General features: G+C 36.4%; 1 protein-coding gene across 5 annotated transcripts in view; it reads right to left on the minus strand.

Moving 5' to 3' along the window:
- The window catches only part of PDPK1 (3-phosphoinositide dependent protein kinase 1), a 122,922-nt gene that overhangs the window by 55,872 nt on the left and 46,674 nt on the right, over positions 1-20,376 (minus strand). For all 5 annotated transcript variants that reach the window (XM_043980449.1, XM_043980431.1, XM_043980438.1 and 2 more), the window contains 3 exons: positions 6,203-6,472; positions 3,741-3,783; positions 3,362-3,499 (listed from right to left, as the gene is read on the minus strand). In XM_043980449.1, the coding sequence (XP_043836384.1) occupies positions 3,362-3,499; positions 3,741-3,783; positions 6,203-6,415 (394 nt within the window). In that variant the 5' untranslated portion in view covers positions 6,416-6,472. The remainder of the gene's footprint in view (positions 1-3,361; positions 3,500-3,740; positions 3,784-6,202; positions 6,473-20,376) is intronic.

The following is a 20,376-nucleotide window of genomic DNA, read 5'->3' on the forward strand; positions in this document are numbered from 1 at the left end:
ACACATATAGCAAAGTACAAACAGGGATCAATGAAGAACTTAAGCAAATGTCCTCTCGATGGAGTGGAGTACAGGAAACTGATTCAATCTACTGAGAAGGTAGCATTAACTCAAAGAAATATGGAGAGGGGGCAGCTAGGTGGCGCAGTAGATAAAGCAGATTAAAGTGGATAAAGTGGATTCAGGAGGACCTGAGTTCAAATTCAGCTTCAGACACTTGGCACTTACTAGCTGTGTGACCCTGGGCAAGTCCCTTAAGCCTCATTGCCCTGCCCTCCTTCCAAAAAAATTATATATATGAAGAGATCAGGAAAGAAAAGAGGACTTGAGAAAAGTCAGGAGAAAAGGTTTGGAACAGACACAATTAGAACTGAAGAGGAAAATGAAAAAGAAATGGTAGGATGGGAAAGTAGTAGCTAAGACCAAACTAAAGTTGAATGACAAGGATCTGAACTTTGGTATTCGATGCTCTCTTCTAACAGTACCTTTGAGTCTGGGAATAATATCTTTCTTACATTTATAATTTCTGTATTCTCATACAAACTGATGATTGATCTAAAGTTGGGGTTTGACACAAGAGGAAACTAAGAACCTGAAGCGGTCTAAAATTATTCTGTGGGCAGCAATGTCAACCAACCAGGGAGCTTAAGCTGCAGAGGGAGTAGAGCATTTGTAAAGGGCTAAGAGAAAAGTGAGAGCCTAAAAATGCTGTCCAAAATAGAAACATTTTCATGGGTGTATAAGAATGAGAAGAGCTATTAGGGAGTCTATAGTTGGAGAAGGGAAACACCAAATTTAAGACAAAGTCTAACCCTAATGGTATGATTGATGAGCACACAGAAATCAAAGGAGTTTGAGAAGAGTTTTCAAGCCACCGAAGTTGATATCTTGGGACAGAGCAGAGGGGGAAAAAATGGTTTCTGTAATAGCTTCACCAATGGTTATTATTTAGGTTCTTGGCTAGGTGGCACAGTAGGTAAAGCACCAGTCTTAGACTCGGGAAGATCAAGGTTCAAATCCTGCCTTAGACACAAGCTGAGTGATCCTGAACAAGTCATTTATCTCTGTGAACCACAGTATTTTCATAGGTAAAATAGGAATAATAGTAAAATTTACCTCACAGGATTGTTACAAAGACCAGATGATCCACAAACCTTAAAGGGATATATATATATATATATATAAAATCCTATAGTACATATCCTACCTATTATTATTATTCCTGTTACTATAATGGAATTTAATGAGTATTTGTATATAAACTGATTCATTTATTCATTTCTAAGCAACAGGACTAAATTAAAATGGGGAGCTTATAGATTATAAAAAAACTTTCCAATTGGTTGATTTAAGGACTATTGTTAAATCTTAGATAGTTTTGTTTTGTTTTTAAGACTATCTCATTTAGAATTTTACATAGAACTGCCTAGAAAAAAGAGTAAGGCTATAGATAACTTTTATCCTTTAAAAGGTTTCTTGGGCAGCTAGGTGGTGCAGTAGATAAAGCACTGTCCCTGGATTCAGGAGGACCCGAGTTCAAATCTGACCTCAGACACTTAACCCTCATTGCCCCACCAAAAAAAAAAAAAAAAGGTTTCTTACTTGTAAATCCCTTAACACAATGGCTGGTGCCTAGTAGGCGCTTAATAAATGCCTGTTCTTTTCCTTTCCCTTCCATATAGGAAATTCTCTACATGATGTCTTTGCTGAAGGGCATGGATGCAATGAGACACTAATCCAGTCAACTTTAAATTATTCACACTAACAGTAGAGAACACAGGTATAGAATAATTTTAAAATGGTAAAACACTGCAAAAGATATTTATATTTGACTTTGAAAAGCATCATATGCTGGTATGATAGCAGATTACCTTAATTATGCTTCTCCTAAGCTGATAGTAAAAAGAATCCCTAAGTACACATTAGTGTGGTGATACAATACAGAGAGCAGGAAGATCTGCCTTCAAGTCCTGCCTCTGATATGTATTGACTGGCTGTGTGACCCAGGGCAAGTTACGTTACTTCTCAGTGCTTGAAGCAACTCTCTAAGGCAAATAAATTGCAAAGACCAACCTGAACTAGTATAAGGAGTTTCCTCAGCCAAGAGTTCTCTATATCAATGAAATCACAGGACCAATCCCTATCTATTCTTTTTTTTTTTTTAATAATTTTTTTTTTTTTGCAGGCAACGGAGGTAAAGTGACTTGCCCACGGTCACACAGTTAGTGTCAAGTGTCTGAGGCCGGATTTGAACTCAGGTACTCCTGAATCCAGGGCCGGTGCTTAACCACTGCGCCATCTAGCTGCCCCCTATCTATTCTTAATTATACAGTGGAGTTTAGTAGTAAAGGGACATCAATCAACCAAAGATGAACAAATGAATTACTCAACAAGCATTTATTAAGTGCAAGGTACTGTGCTCAGTGCTGAGGAGGCAAACACAAAATGAAATGTAGCATGCACTCAAGGGCTTACACTGGGAAGGGAGAAAAGCATTAGTAACCAGAAGGATCAGGAGAGAATTCCCGGAGAAGTAGCGATTAAGCAAAATTCTGAAGGAAAGGAGGGATGAAAAGAGGTATATATTGGGATGGGGAAGCCACTGAAAAGTTCAGAGACAGGAGACAGAGTAGCATGTGACACATGAGAAACCACAAGAAAACCAGTCGGGATTTTGTACTCAATACCTCACTGTACCCCAAACCTACCATTTTGTATCTGAAAGCCATTCTTACTGTCAACTCTATTCCCAGTTTTACATGGGTCTTTTTTCTCACCCTGAGGTAAGAAACTCAAACTCAAGATTCTATGGAACACTTCTGAATTATTTTTTATTTAATTGAAATCTATAAGTAAAATGTACATTTTCAATATATTGGAACTAACCTACATGAACTTTTAAAGTGCTTTAATGTAGAGGAATTAAGTTCGTTTTAATTTAAACAATACTTTTATATATGTGAGGTGTGTATTTGTGTGAATGACAGATATGGAGATATTATTTGCAAGGAAACAATCCTCCTGATGGTTTAAATAAATTTGTTCATTTATAACCACCAAAAAACTTCACCTATTCCTTCAACTATTTTCACATAGAATTATGTTCTCATTCACTGAGTCCTGGTCTTGGTTGTACTCACTGAGAATGTCTATATGAAAATGTGTCAGGAACTCTCAAAATTAATTTATCTTATTTTCATTTTTTAAACATATGCCATGTTATAGGGGAGATGGGAAGAAAGGTTGCAACATCAAACAATGAGGTGTAAAAACTCCAAAAAAGATTAGGCATCACTGCTCTGTTATGATAGAATATTTCATGGTCTACTTTGACTATATTGATAGGCATTTCAAAGGATACACAGCTTTTCATCATCCTGAAATGTGAAGTAAAGTTTTACAAAGAAAGGGTGATCCAGGCGGGACATTACATCTCTTTCTCTGGTTACATATGGTACCTTGTTCTCTTTTATGATATGCCGTTTCTCTAGGATTTTAACTTAAACAAAAACCAAAAGACATGAGTTACTAAGACTGGTAAAGATTTAAGTACCCAATTTATTAATGTTTTCTACATATTAATTGGTTATTAAAACAATATATTTTTAAGAGCCTTAAAAAAAACAAGTATTCACAGGTCCTTCAAATCAGTATAGAACACTTAAAAGTTAACGTTTCTAATGCAACAATGTTTTTATATTTATAGATTCTATATTTAACTTGTCTGCATTATTACTTACTAGCATATTCTCTTGAAGTTGCCAATTCTCGGGCCAAGACAACCTGTTTTTGGCAAACGGAAAAGGAAGGTGGTAAGGGATGAGAGAAAGGGCACAACAAAAAGTAACCAGATTAGGTTCAATATAAAGTCTTAAATTGCTTTTGTGTATATAGGTACTATACAATAATTTCAAAACTGGACAAGATAATGTGCGTAATTAATTAATAAATAAATATGCATATTCTTCTAGATAAGTCTTATGCTCAATCTGCTGTCAATAATATGTATGCAATTCATAACAGGTAAAATGAACAAATATAGAATCCTCGTTTAAACAAACATTTCTGGCTCTATTATAGTTTTAGAAGAAAAAGGTAAATTATAACCAAATGAGTCAATATCAAAGACTCATTAAAAAACTAAGATCATGTTTGCACTGTCAGTAAGAGTCAGTAAACCTCAATAACATATCCTCCCACATTTTTAAAAGTTTTCCCATAAAGTATATCAAACATAAAAATATCAAAATGTAAACTTCAAAGGTTGGAGAACACTAGGTTGACATTTTTGGTAATAAATTCTTGATTTCATCTTGTTCTGATGTCCTGGGTCTCTCATAAAAATGTGAAAAATGTGGCCCAGTTGTAGAAGGCCTACACACACTTTCCCCCCAATAAAAGAAATTACAACCGGCTGAGCTGTTATTATATTTTCTATTTTATAATCTTAGAATCTTTGAAAGGGTCCTTGGAAATCATTAATGCACTCTGCTCATTCTATAGATGAGCAAAATGAAACTCAGAAAGGGGAGGTGACTTGCCCGAGGTTCCACAGAAAGTTAATCACACAGACTATGAACTAGAACTGAGCCACAGACCTAGACTCTAACTACAAGACTTAAACTGAGGTGGTGTGATTCTCAGACAAGTGCTCTTCCTACTATGCCACATTCTATAGACAGCTAGCAGGTAGGAACTCAAAGTCTAAGGCCTTGTTTTCCCATCATAACCCTGGCTCTACAACATAGCATTCAGCAGTGAAAGGCAGTGCTCTATAACGATAAACACATGGGATATGGCAGTTAGTAAGGACTGTATCAAAACTTCAAGTCCCCCACACACAGCTGTAGACCTTGGACAAGTTGATTGACCTTTCTGGGCCTCAATGTTTATACCAATTAAAAAAGAAGGTTGGACTTTTAGGACTAGCATCTATGAAATTATCAATTAACTGATAAAAGGTGGCTTTATCATGGCACTTCAAAATATGGTAGCAGCCCTTTCCTACCCAACAGCCATATTTTGGCCACTAATTTCTGAAATTGTCTATGAATACCAAAGTTGAGGTCTGCCCAGGAACTGGCAATATGAGCATTTAAGGCAGCAATACCACTTCCATTTTCAGCCAAGTTAATCTGTAGTGTACACATAATAACAGCCTAAGAATTCTAGAAACAGTGGATGAATAGAAATCCTGAACTGGGCATCCATGAGACTCCATCTTCTCATTTAAGAACTGTCAAGCTGACCACAAAAGTAACTACTTCTTCATGATCCTGCTAACAAAGGATGAACTGAATGAAGCACAGCATGGGGAAAGCACAAGAGACTGGGAGCCTGAAGACCTGAGTTCATGGTACTGATCCCTAAAACTACCAACACTGACTTTGTTGTTGTTAAGAGAAATATGAGAAAGCTAGATGCATTTCTCAAACAACTCATGCTTTTCACTTTAAGTTATACTGCTCCCAGAAGTAAATCTCTTTCATATGAATGGACTGTACTACTTGTACCACAAACCCATTTTCTTTTGTAAAACACATCTCCACAGAGATAAGCAAGGGAAAACCCTGTGTTCAAGTACTAAAATCTAATAAACAGAAACAACCAGGGAAATACCTCCTTATCTATTTTACTGAAATGAGAGTGCATGAAGTCAAGAAATGTTACTAAATAACTGGCAAAGAGATTAAACGGATAAGATTCATCCTAAGGAACACAGGAATCTCCTTGTGTCACAGCTAATAAAACAAAGATGACATCATTTGACAAAAGCTCATGAAATTAATTAACTACTTGAAGAAATTCAAGTCATGGGTCATCTGGGGCTTACTATTATAAAGTAACTAAAAATATCTTAATACAATTTTTATAATTTAAAAATGGAAAAAAAGCAGTATAAACACTGAGAAGGCTAATCTCAGTCACCTTCCTAACAGAGGAAATACATCTCATGGGATGACTATTTACCTAGAACTGGCTATTTTTCTCTCTCATTATTTTTAAATGCAACATGAAACTAGTATCCTCATCTATAAAATAAGTGGGTTATTAGAGATTATCTCAAGGGACCCTTTCAGATCTAACATTCTATGACTCCATCTAAGAACGTATAAATTACCATTCAACCAGAGTCCTCTAGCTCAAAGCTCATCCCACAAAAGAAAACACAAATTCAAATAATTACTATCCATATACTTACTGTTGAGAAAGACCCTTCACCAAGGATTTTTCCAAACTTGAAGTCTTCTGGCCGTTTCTTTCGAGGCTGTGGTAGCTGCTGTCCTGAATGTTGTGGTAAGGAATTTGAATTAGACCTTGGCTCGGCTGCAGTGCCATCCATGGTAGACCCCTGTCTACTACTACAGGGAACGATGACAGGGGGAGTGCTGGAATCGGTATGGTTTCTCACCATTGATGGGGCTGGACAGGAACATAATACCACACTAGTTTGTATGGGAATAGCGTCATACTAGAAGGAAAGAAGGATAAGAGAAATTAATTGACACAGATAATTTTATTACCTATATTTTCTCATTTTATCCCCATTATCAAGAAAAACAATACCATTTTAAGTGAACAAAAGATTATGTGGTCCAGTGGATATTTAGAGTCAGAAGACCTGGGTCAGATTCACAGGTAAAGCTAATTTTTCTTCCTTCTGACTTTAAATACCTACTCTTCTGTGGATAAAAGTAATGAAATAATAAAAAATAGAAAGACTAAGCAGGGATGCAGATTTGATGTCCAGAAGGGCTAGCTACCTTTGTACAGAAATCAACTGCTCCTTAGAAACTGATTTCCCTTGTAATCCAGGCCAGTGATTTCACAAATTAAAATAAAACAGATGATAGGCAGGCTGAGAGATTAATGCCTCTGGGGCTTAAAAGCCAACTTGAACCTTTTCTAGCTATTAGATTTGCATCTTGGTATATTACTTGAACTACATGATAGTGAGCTTTCAAGACTTGAATGAAGAACGACACTGGCCAAGGCAGTATTATGGAAGGTATATGCCTAAGCTCTTTACAACACAAAATAAAGTTCATTAATGTTCAATAAACTTCAAAAATGTTTATACAACAATAGGATCAAATTGTTCTTGATGCTCCTAGGATTGACCCCAATCTAAAAACTTTGGAACCTGACACTTAATAGACAAAGAAGAGGTTGGCCTTGCTATAAATCTATGCTTCTATAACAATAAAAAAACTATGAGGGTAGGTATAATATATAAACATGCTTTGCAGCATATAACTAAAATGAGACACAATGAGAGGTATTAGTTTTCCCATGGCAGTAGAAATAGCATTCCCATTTGCTGGTACCATCAGGGCCCCTGGCTCACCACCGCCTTTCTAGGTGGTAGCATTACATTTGTGAATATGGTACAGCACCTGTGCAAGCAGCTTCAGGTTGCCCTGAGTGCTGTAAGACAATAGCCATAAAAGCATTTTCAAAAGTTAAAAGTGCTATATAAAATCACTATATAAAATTCTAAAGGTGGTGAACCCAGAGGCAAGAGACCTAAATACTACTTTACTCTACTATTAACTAGTATGTGATCAAGCCACTTTATCCAGAGCTAAGAGCTGGGCAAGACAGGGTACCAACTATTGCACAAGAAGGGGAAAGTGATAAAAGGAAAGGTGGAACACCTTTTTTTTTTTTTGGTGGGGCAATGAGGGTTAAGTGACTTGCCCAGGGTCACACAGCTAATAAGTGTCAAGTGTCTGAGGCCAGATTTGAACTCAGGTCCTCCTGAATCCAGGGCCAGTGCTTTATCCACCGCAACACCTAGCTGCACCTGGAACACCTTTTAATGATTGTTATAAATATATGTATTTTCAAAGTCAGGGAAATATTCTTTTCATGACATATACATATTTACTTTGTTGCAGCTGTATATGATACAATAAAGTATTTAATGGAAGTAAACACTGGGACACAGCTTTCAAACACTTTCCTGGGTCTGCTTACTCATCAGTAAGATGCAAATATTGTATAGCACCTAAAGTTCAAAAGGTATTTTGTAAACACAAAAGACAATATAGATCAGTTATTCTTATTATCAGCAGTACATGGAACTGTTGACTAAACTGGGAAAGTGTATTAGTAAAGCATCTTTTCTATATAAAAGTATTTAAAGCGCCTTGTAACATTCTATGATTTTATGATTGGTCATAAGGAGGACTCTGTCAAGAGTAGATTTTGAATGGCTGAGTATAAAACAAATCTCTACTATCAGAAAAAACTCCAAATTACAAGTATACATCCTGAGGACACCAAGACTTACAGTAATGGTACATGAAGGACATTTTATCATTATTAAATGAAAAAATATAAGCTACTTAATCATCATTATTGTAAAAGAAGGAAGAAAGGAGTGGGGCGGCTAGGTGGTGCAGCAGATAAAGGATGGCCCTGGATTCTGGAGGACCTGAGTTCAAATTCAGCCTCGGACACTTGACAGTTACTAGCTGTATGACCCTGGGCAAGTCACTTAACTCTCATTGCCTTGCCTCACCCCCACTCCCCCCCAAAAAAAACAGGGGAAGGGGGAGGAGGATGTGAAGGAGAAGAGGAAAAAGAAAAAAGTAGGGATAAGGAGACCTGAGTTCTGTTCTGCCACTTAACTATTTATATGATCCTAGACAAGTCACTAACTTCTCTGATGCTCAGTTTCCTTTCTGGTAAAATAGAGATGATTCCTTCCTCACCTATGATCCTACCATCTAGCATAATTATAACAAATAAAATTTTAGCCACCTCACTAATATATATGGAAGCATTTTTTTAAATCTATACAAATATAAAGTATTTACCTAAGTGCCATTAATAGGTGGTTAGTGTTAAACAGAGACAAACACATCTTCACCTTTGAATAAACATTATGTGCTACTAACAACATAGCTATGAAAATGGAGATATACTACATTTTTTTCAAAAATAAAGTATAATCTAGCCCAAGAGACAACTGTCATGCTATCCCATTTAATACTACCTAAGACAGATGTTGATAACATGGAAATAAGTTTGCTAATGGGCAGCATAAAAACTGATGAGGCTCTAAAATCTAACAAAACACTGGCACAGCTCAAAGAAATCAACTTAGCTTACTTGGATACATTACATTTAATATTTTAATTCTTTCTGCATATACCATAATCTTCCCAACAGATAGCCTAAAAATTCTCTGAGGGCAGGTTGTCATATTTATCTTTATGTGTCCCAACAACTAGCAAAGGACAATACACACAGAAGTTGCTTAATACATTAGAACTGAGAACTTAAAAAATTAAGGTAAATGACAGTCAAGGATCACTCTGGAAAAATGAGAAAACTATAATATTTTCTTCCAATCATCCAATCTTATCTAAGTGTGCACACACAAAAACACACATGAGCTCCACACAAAAAATAATTTCTTAAAATTCATTTTACCTGAATTTTCTTGGAAGGGAGTAAAATACTATGTAATTTTCATCCTGAGTATGGAACATGATGCAAATCTTAAAAATAATGCCATATAACAAAGTGCTGTACCCCTGCCCCTCTGGTGACATAAAAACACAGAATTTTATTATGAATTTTTTAAGATTTGAAGGAGGAAAGTACTATATGTTATTCCAGTGTTTTAGAGAGAGTAGGGACAAAAATCAAAGTTAATATGAAGAAATGCCATATTTCATCAATCTCATAATTCTTAAAGAGTTTCAGAATGCTAGAAAAAATTGAAATGATATAATACTATCAACAGTAAACAGAAAGAGCAAAAATGTTCTAAGCCACTGTCTTTCCCCTAATGGGAGGGAGGGTTGGGGGGGAGAGAGAAAGTTGTCATCTGCACAAACAAGTGGCAAAAAAAATCTTTGCGCAACAATTCTCTAATGAAGGTGTCATTTTCAAGATATAGTTTAAAAACCTGTTTCAAATTTATAAGAAGAGCCGTTCCCAAACTGACAAATGGTCAAAAAAATATTAACAAAAATTTTTCAAAAAAAGAAATTAAAACTATTAATAGTATTATGAAAAAATTGCCCCAAATAACTAATAGAGAAATGAACATTAAAGCAACTCTGAGGATCTGTCTCATACCCATCAGATTGGAAAAGTTGCCCAATCAGGAAAATGACAAATTTGGAAAGACTGTGGAAAAACAAGTACACTGGTACACTGCTGGTGGAGCTGTAAACTGATACAATCATTCTGGAAAATAATTTGGAACTATCACGAAAAAGTGACTAAACTACATATAGAATGACCCATCAATACCACTACTAGAGCTAGACTCTGAAGAGATGAAAAGAAAAGGACTCATGCACAAAAATATTTAAAACAACTCTTTATGTGATGGCAAAGAACTGGAAACTAAGAGGGTGCTCCATCAATTAAGGAATGAACAATTTATGGCACATAAATGCAATAGAATACTATCACATCTTAAGAAATGACAAAAGGGCCAGTTACAGAGAATCCAGGGATGACTTTTATGAACTGATGCAAAGCAATGTAAGCAGAACAAGGAAAACAATTTATATAAAAGCAATACTGCAAAGATAGACAACTTTCAAAGATTTATGAATTCTGATCAAAGTAATGACCAAATACTGATAATGGCCAAAGGACTGATAGAGAAAAATGCTATCCACCTCCAGAAAGAGAAGTGCTGGCCTGTATGCAAAAAGAGACATGCATTTTGGACAAGAATAATGTGGGAATTTGTTTTGGTTGACTATGCATATGTGTATTTTCTTCCTTCTCCAAGAAGGGGACAGGAAAGAAAGTGGAAGGAAAAGAAAAATGCTTATTAATTTATTTTTTTTAAAGTAAATAAGGGGGGAGGTAGTACTATCTGTCAAATATCTATTGTTCATATGGATTTCACTGACAACTAGGGAAAAAAAATCAATTTGCTTCAGGGGGAAGCAACAGGGCCCTTAAACATCCAACTGAAAAATATATGGCCAGCCAGAGGGCTATAAAACTGCATATCCTTCGACCCAAGCAATACTACTACTACTACAGCTGTAGTCCAAGGAAATCAAAGAAAAAGAAAAAGATCTATTTGTACAAAAATACTTATAGCAGGTTTTTGTTTTGTTTTGTTTTGGTTTTTTGTTCTTGTTGTGGCAACAAGCTGGAAATTGAAGGGATGCTCTTCAACTGGGAAATGACTGAACAAGTTATGGCATATAGTTGTGATAGAATATTATTTATAGTTCTATAAGAAATGATAGGGGGCAGCTAGGTGGCACAGTGGATAGAGCACCAGCCCTGGAGTCAGGAGTACCTGAGTTCAAATCTGGCCTCAGACACTTAACACTTACTAGCTGTGTGACCCTGGGCAAGTCACTTAACCCCAATTGCCTCACTTTAAAAAAAAAAAAGCATAGAGTATAAGAAATGATAAGCAAGATGGTTTCAGAAAAATCTGGGAAGACTTATATGATACAGAATGAAGTGAACAGAACCCAGAGAACACTGTACAAAGTATCAGCAATATTGTAACAATGATAAACTGTGAAAGACTTGACTACTCTGATCAATACAATGATTCAAGACAATTCCAAAGGACTCATAAGGAAAAATGCTATGCACTTGCAGAAAGAACTGATGAACTCAAAGTAGAAACTGAAATATAATTTTTTCACTTTCTTACTCTTGCAACATGGCTAACATGGAAATATGCTTTGCATGATTTCACATGTATAACTGATATCATATTTCTTGCCTTCTCAATGGGGGAGGGGGCTAGATGGAAAGAATTTGGGAATAAAAAAAACTTAAACAGCTAAAAATAAATAAATAATGATTTTTCAGTGGTGCATGTTTGTGGTGAAAGTTTCAGTCAAATAATATGGACAAAATATTAAAATCCACTTTCTCAACACCTTTGAGGATTACCAGGCTACTCAAAACAAACAAAAACTTGAATAAAAATCTATTTTAAAATATGGCAATACTGTTTCCAAATAGCAGTCATGGGAATTTCACTAACCATAAGGCTATACACAATATATTATTTGGACATTTTTCAGGAAAAAATTTACTAAGTAACTTTTAAGTTCTGTAGGGCTTAAAAACACACAGAGAGGGGGCAGCTAGGTGGCGCAGTGGATAGAGCACCAGTCCTGGAGTCAGGAGTACCTGAGTTCAAATCCAGCCTCAGACACTTAACACTTACTAGCTGTGTGACCCTGGGCAAGTCACTTAACCCCAATTGCCTCACTAAAAAAAAAAACAAAAAACAAAAAAACAACACACACACACACAGAGAAACATAGTTCTGGTCCCTCTAAACAGTATCATAAAGTCTTTTTCATTTTGATGCAAGGGATTATAAAGCATACATAAAGTCAATTCTCCTTTACAGACACACACAATTTTTAAATAAAAAGAAATTGAATCCTACTCTAAAAGGAATCTATCTTAAACAAGGACAGTTTAAATTCATCATCTAGCAATCGAAGTCTTCAAAGGTCATGTCCTCTCCAAAGCTAGTGATCAGGAAATTCTGATGGCAGGAGATACAATGTATCTGTAAGCAGTCAAAGTCTTCCCAACTTTGTAGAGGACCTAGAACAACTAGCCTTCAAGAACCCAGGGTCAACTCCAGAATAGAACTTGAGTAGAGGTATCATCATTGTAGATACACATAAAGGTGTTAGGTGGTTTTTATAGTATTTTATATATCTCATTTAATAATAACAACCCTATCTATCAATTACTTCCAAGTATCCCATTTTATAGATGATGAAACAAAGGTTCAAAGATGTTAAGCTACTTACCCACTAAGAGCTAACTTTCAGGGAAGCAACCAAGAACTTTCCTAGTTTCTTGGGAGGGAAAATTTCAAGAAGAAAAGGATGATCAGAGGCTTAAAAGCCATCAGAGAGGGGGCAGCTAGGTGGTGAAGTGGATAAAGCACTGGCCTTGGATTCAGGAGGACCTGAGTTCAAATCCAGCCTCAGACACTTGGCACTTACTAGCTGTGTGACCCTGGGCAAGTCACTTAAGCCTCAGTGCCCCGCGCAAAAAAAAAAAAAAAAGCCATCAGAGAGAAAGAAGAATTTTTAAAAGCTAATGCCAATGAAGGGTGAATTGGTAACCTTGGAGGGTTTGGTTTTCTAGAATTGGTGGAAAAGAAAACCAAACTGCAGAGGGTTAAGAAAGGAGGGGAATAGGGGCAGCTAGGTGGTGCAGTGGATAAAGCACCAGCCCCAGATTCAGGAGGACCTGAGTTCAAATAAATCCAGCCTTAGACACTTGACACTTCCTAGCTGTGTGACCCTGGGCAAGTCACTTAACCCCAATTGCCCCACCCAAAAAAAAGAAAAAGAAAAAAGGGAATGGGGGATAAGGAAATGGAGGCAACAAATATAGACTACTCAAAGACTAGTGAAAAACTCATTAGGAAAATAGTAAGAAATGTATTGTTGGTGGAGTTGTGAACTGATCCAACCATTCTGGAGAGCAATTTGGAACTACACCCAAAGGGCTATGGGACTGTGCATACCCTTTGACCCAGTAATACCACTACTAGGTCTGTATCCCAAAGAAAATAGTAAGAAAGGACAACAGGATGAAGAAAAGATTTATCAATAAAGAAGTGAGCTGTGCTATGTGAAAGTGATTTAGAAGCAACAAGGTTGTCTTGAAGTTGGAGGAAAACTGGGTTTGAATATTCTTAAGTTTTTATTTCCTTACATTTAAAATGAGGATAATAATACTTGTGCCATCTCACATGAAGACAAGCACTTTGCAAACCCTATGACACTAAGCAAATATTAGTTATTATTAGAGTAAGACACTGGAGAGGAAACATTAATTCTGAAAGGAAAGAAGCAGCATAACTTTAAAGAACTCTAAATACCAAAGTTTCCCTATAATCTTCCTATTAGTAAAACCCAAATATCTCTTCTATCCTGATCCTTCTATTACCTTCAATAATCGTAGACAGCCAACAGCTACAAAAAGACTAAATTCTGGGTTTTGAAAATACTGTCCCATGGGGGCGGCTAGGTGGTGCAGTGGATAGAGCACCGGCCCTGGATTCAGGAGGACCTGAGTTCAAATCCGGCCTCAGACCCTTGACACTTACTAGCTGCGTGACCCTGGACAAATCACTTAACCCCAATTGCCTCACCAAAAAAAAAGAAAAAAAAGAAAAGAAAATACTGTCCCATGAATAATCCATTTTAATGATAAAATTTATCATAAGGTCCTTTAGTAAAGAAATAAAACACCTACCACTTTGTTTTGTATCATTATTTTAATAACTATAAGGAAGACAATAGAATCATAACTTCAATTTGATTCAATTAAATAAATATTTATTAAGCACCTACTATGTGCTGGGAATGGGGCTAAGTGCTGAGGGTACAAAAAGAGGCAAAAAAACAGCCCTTACCCTCAAGCAGCCTACAATCTAATGAGGTAGACAACATGCAAACAAATATATACAGAGCAAGCTATATACAAGATGAAGAGGAAATAATTAAAAGAGGGAAGGCACTAGAAATAAGACTTGGGGAAGGTTTCCCATAGGAGTTGGGCTTGTAGTTGGGACTTAAAGGAAGTCAAGTCAGTAGTTGGAGCAGAGCAGGGACAGCATCCCAGGAATGGGAGAATGCCAGAAAGAATGCCCAGAACTGAGAAGTATCTTGTTCATGGAACAGCCAGAGACCCATGTCTCTGGATCAGAGTATATGCTGAGGAGGAAGGTGTAAGAAGACCAGAAAGTTAGGAGGCAACTAGGTTATGAAGGGCTTTAAAAGCAAACAAAGCACTTTATATATGCTCCTGCAGGCACTGAAAAGCCACTAGACTTTATTTCGTATAAAAGTGATCACACCCTGCACTTTAGGAAAATAATTTCAGTGCTCAAATGATGACTAGATTAGAGCAGGGAGAGACTGGAAGTAAGAAGACCCACCAGCAGGCTATTGAAGTTGTCCAAGTGTGAGGTGATTAGGGTCTGAACTGAAGTAGTAACAGGGCCTGAAGAGAGAAGGGGGCATATTCAGGAGATACTGCAAAGATGAAGTAGGCAAGCCTTAGCAACAGCCATTTGACAACAGAGATAGTAAGGTTCAGTATGATTCCCAGGTTGCTAGTTTGAGGGATGAAGGATGGTGTTGCCCACAACACCAATAGGAAAGGGGGGTTGGGGGGTAGGATAAGAGTATGTTAGGTAGAAAGATAATGAGTTCTGTTTGGACATATTAAGTTTAAGGTGTCTACTGAGCATCTAATTCGAGATGTCTGAAAGGCAGTGGAGAAGCAAAATTGAAGGTCAGCAGAGAGACTGGGGCAAGAAAGATTTCAGAATCATCAACATAAATATGGTAATTAAATCCACGAAAGCTGATGAGATTACTATGTCAAGTAGTATAGAGGAGAAGAGAAGAGGAGTCAGACAGAACCCTGAAGGATACCTCTGGTTAGAGGGTATGATCCAGCAAAAGGGACAGAGAAGGTGACAGAAGGTGGAAGTGACTGTAAAATAAAAGATCCATGTAGTGCAATCTCCTCAATTTTACATAAGTCTAGATGATGGCTAAAGTTCCATCTACCTCTTTTTAATATTGTTTGAAATGTAATTAATGGTGCTAAAAGGGGTCTAAAATTCTCAAAGATCCCTTAGAAGCAAAGGAGGCATGAATCATAGAACTGTGGATCCAGGAAAGGTCAAAACCTCTCTAAGACTCAGCATATCTATAAAATGTGGATAATACTTACACTACCCACTTCAAAAAATTATAAGAAAAAAAAAACTATAATCTTGTATACTATACAGAATTATTCATAAACACACATGTTATTACTAAACAACCCCATTTTTAATAAGGAAACTAAAGCTCTGAGAAATTAAGCAATCTACCCAAGAACTCAAGTCCAAGGTATGTTTTTTTCCACTGCATTATCAGTGGAGTATTACTAAGTACAAAGAAACACTTGTCTCTGTGCAATATTCTCTATGTAAAAGCAGCAATTGTGCATCTGTGGAGAGTCTCCATATTCCATATATAGGAAATACATTTTTAAAAATAATTTATAAGTTTCTTACTTTCCTGAAAAAGCCTCCCAAAAATTGAATTTTTAAAAACTTTTTTCTTTGAATAGATAAGTATAATTAGTAGTAGTGGTAGTAGTCAGCATCAGCATCAGTCATAGCTGCTAACATTTATGTAGGACTTTGAGGTTTGCAAAGTACTCATCTCATTTCATTCTCACTATAACCCTGGAAGGTGGGTGATATTATTATCCCTATTTTAGAGTTGAGGGAAACAGAGGTCAAATGACTTACCCAGAGTCACAGAGCTAATGAGGGTCTGAAGCCAAATTTGAACTCAGGTATTCCTGACTTAAGGTCCAGCACTCTATCATGATGCCACCCGGCTGCCCTTAATATCTCTAGTCAGATGCTATTTTTAAAAGTCTAACTTTTCTTTTATCTTGAATTTTAAATTATTGAATACCTTTAGTTCCCTACTTGAAGAAAATAAGAACACAACTATCATTCTAAATGTATTTTTAAATATCATTCTGAAAAATAGTAACTATAAAAAAGAATCCTGTTCAAAGTGTGAAAAAAACTCAAATCTTCATTTTAAAAGATACTATTCCCAACAGGAAAGTTTTAAGACTTTCACAATAACATTTTCAAGAGGAAATTTTTTTTTAAATGTGTCATTATTTGAATCACCTCAATAACCTTCTAAGACATGATGCCATGATCTAGAAAACAAATGGTGATTACCAGGTTTTCAAAATCAGGATTAACTACCTCCAAAGTGGTTTCCACCAAGCACAAAGAGGTAGCTCAGTTTAATAACAAGAAATCTTCTGTATATATTAGTTAAGCTAACAGAGAATTGGGAGAAAAGACCAGACTTAGAAACCAGATGAATCATCCCTTCCCAGTATATTCTAATCAGTTTGCCACCCACTTGTGACCCAAAACTATCAGAAGTATATAGTCAAGTTATTCGTTTCTGAAACTTGAATTTCTGTAGAAATTTAAACAGTCCTGTAAGGTAGGTAGTATATAACATAGCATAGTCGATCATTTAGTTCAATAAACCTTTGTTAAGTGCCTTATCACGTGCTGAACACTGCACTAAGAACAGGAAATACAAAGAATGGTAAAAGATAATCCCTGCTCTGGAGAAGTTCACAATCTAATAAAAGAGTTAACATACAAATAACCATGTACAAACGAAATAAGATATAGATGGGTATATAGATATAGATATATGATAAACTAGAAATAATCAGCCAAGAGAAGGCAAATGAGATAAGAATAAAAAGAGCTGAGTTTGAGCACAAATTCCACTACTTGCTAGTAGCATCACCTTGGGCAAATCATAACCTCTCTCAGACTCAGTTTTATCTATAAAATGTGGATAATTCTTGTACTTCCCACCTGAAAGGATTCTAAGAAAAATGCTTTGTAAACTGTATAGGACTACACATATATGCATGTATTTGTATGTGTGTGTGTACATATATATATATGTATGTACATAAAAGCTATTACTAGATACCCTCATTTTTTTTTCTTTCCCCGCTCCCCATTTTTTTCAATAAGGAAATTGAGGCACAGAAGTTGAGCAATTTAATCAATAACTCAAGTTCAAGGAGTGCTTTTTCCATGACACTAAATTACTAACAGTCAATGGGGTATCACTAAATACAAACATCCTAGCTGCTAATGTTTTAATAATGGGCATGAAAACCATTAATAATACATTCCCAAAAATTATTTTTCCAAGGAAAGCCCATCATATCATAAAACAATTTTTTGAGCAATAAACTTTATCCTCCTTAAATACATTTAATTTCTCTATTAGACAAAGTTAAACATATGCATATAAGAGAATAAATTCAAAACTTGCATATGAATAACACTATACCTACTGGACTGCACAATATATAATAGTAGATACTGGTTGAGAATTGAGGCCTTATATAGTCAGGATATGCTATAATAGCAGCTTAGCATTTCAAAACACAAGAGGAAAACCAAACTCAAAATCTGTAATGTTTTAAAATGCTACAAGTGCCATTCTTAGACACTACAAAAGGCTTGGCACATCCTAGGCATCTGAATTTTTCTAAATAGGGAGGGAGGAAAAGAGAGAAAGGAGGAAGGAAGGAAGGAAGGAAGGAAGGAAGGAAGGAAGGAAGGAAGGAAGGAAGGAAGGAAGGAAGGAAGGAAGGAAGGAAGGAAGGAAGGAAGGAAGGAAGGAAGGAAGGAAGGAAGGAAGGAAGGAAGGAAGAGAGAGAGACAGGAGGGAAGGAAGGAGAAGAAATGGTAAAAAATCTTTCTGTTTTGTTAGGCTGCTATTAAAATTAATAAGACCCTCCCTCTCCCTGCCTCCCAAAATTAGCAAATTTCCCTGTTAGAATTGGATTGTTTTAGGGGCAGCTAGGTAGCACAGTGGATAGAGCACCGGCCCTGGAGTCAGGAGTACCTGAGTTCAAATCCGGCCTCAGACACTTAACACTTACTAGCTGTGTGACCCTGGGCAAGTCACTTAACCCCAACTGCCTCACTTAAAAAAAAAAAAGAATCGGATTGTTTCAGTTTGAAATATGACTTGCCCATGTCACACAACAGATTAATAAATAACAGAGGCAAGAGTAGGAAGTGCTGGAGACAGAAGGATGTCTGGATTCAAATCTTATCTCCACCAGTTACTATGTGACCTTGAAGAGTCATTAAAGTCTCTGGAACACAGTTTTATCAAATATACAATGAGGGGGTTGGGACTAAATGTCATCTAAAGGGCTTTCCAACTCTAAATCTATGATCCTATTAATTCAGGGTCTCTTGCTTCCATGTCCAGTATTTAAAATAGTCTGGCCAATTATATACTACTAGTGTAGCCCATGGTGCCCATGTCTCTTAGAAAGCTGCTATTATAGGAGCACATGGTCTGTGGAAAGAGCACTGGATAAAGGAATTTGCTTTGCCTGATTATGCTTGTTTGTTATAAGGGTTTTATTTTTATTTTTGTTTGTTTGAGCAGAAGAGGAAAAGAAAATGTTAGCTGAAAAACATATTTTTTTTCCAAAGAGCATGGGACAGGGAAACAAGAATATTCCCTGCCCTCAAGGAATTCCCATTTTAATGGAGAAAACAACATGTAAATAACTTCATACATAAAATATATGAAGAACAGATGGAAGATAATCTCAGAGGGGAAAGCACCAGTGGCTGGGGGTACTAGGAAAGTCTTCCTGTACAAAGTGGAATTTGAGCTGACTCTTGAAGCCATGGAAACTTAAAAAGTAGATATAACTCAGGAAAGTACTGTGGGTATGGGGGACAGAGTTCAAAGGCACAGAAATGGGAATTGGAATATCCTGTGAAATGGGCATGATGGCGAATACCTATATTCCCTACTACTAAAGTAGAAGAAAACTGTCTGAAGGTAGGAAAGGGTCACCTTCACCCCCATCTCTACCTACTGAAATCTAACCCATCCCTTCAAGGACCAGTTCCAATGACAACTTTTTTCATAAAGCTACCTTCTGACATCCTCAAATCAAAAATTATTTTTCTCCCTTTGGATGATATAGGGATATTCTGGTCTTAGGTTCTACTATTCATTACTTATTATCCAGTTATAGTATTTTTGTATAGGCTCTCCTAGCAAAAGAATCTACACATAATCAATTTCTTGAAAAAATGCATGAGCAAATATCTGAGAATATTAGCACCACTCTCTAACCACTCTAAGCAGCACAAGCCACTAAAGTGGAATTGGTATATACTATCCCAAAGTAACAGTGGCACAATAAAAAGAGAACAGCATGGGTAGAGAGAACAGTGACAGGAGGAACTAACCTGGAAGCTTCCAAAACAGTCACTATAGCACTATGCCACTTCCCTGCATTTACCTCAGAACAAGGGGTAGGGGTAGGGGAAGGATACTGGAATTTCTAATATTCACAGAAAAAATGGGTATTCCAAATCCACCCAGGTACTACTGCTTACCCCAAATAACACGTTATATTTACATATGTGTACCTGTTGCCTCCCCAGAGAGAAGGTAAGCTCCTTGAGGCCACGGACTAATTTTTTTTTTTTAATATATATCCCTGGGGACTAGTACATAGAGACACTTAATAAATGCCTGCTGAAAGATTACTATCCATTTAGCACACCTACCATGAAGTTAATCAGGTGAAAGTCCTTTTAGTCTTGGAAATTCATTAGCACATTTATTTTAAAATGTCAACTATTAAGGAGCCTACCTAGGTATTCATTACATTATGAGGTTGTTGTTTTTTTAATTGTCTAGATGCTATCTAATGTTTCTTAAAAATCTAAAATTTTATTGGCTAAAGGAAATAGGAAAG

This window comes from Dromiciops gliroides, chromosome 1, assembly GCF_019393635.1.
Source record: "Dromiciops gliroides isolate mDroGli1 chromosome 1, mDroGli1.pri, whole genome shotgun sequence".
Lineage (NCBI taxonomy): Eukaryota > Metazoa > Chordata > Mammalia > Microbiotheria > Microbiotheriidae > Dromiciops > Dromiciops gliroides.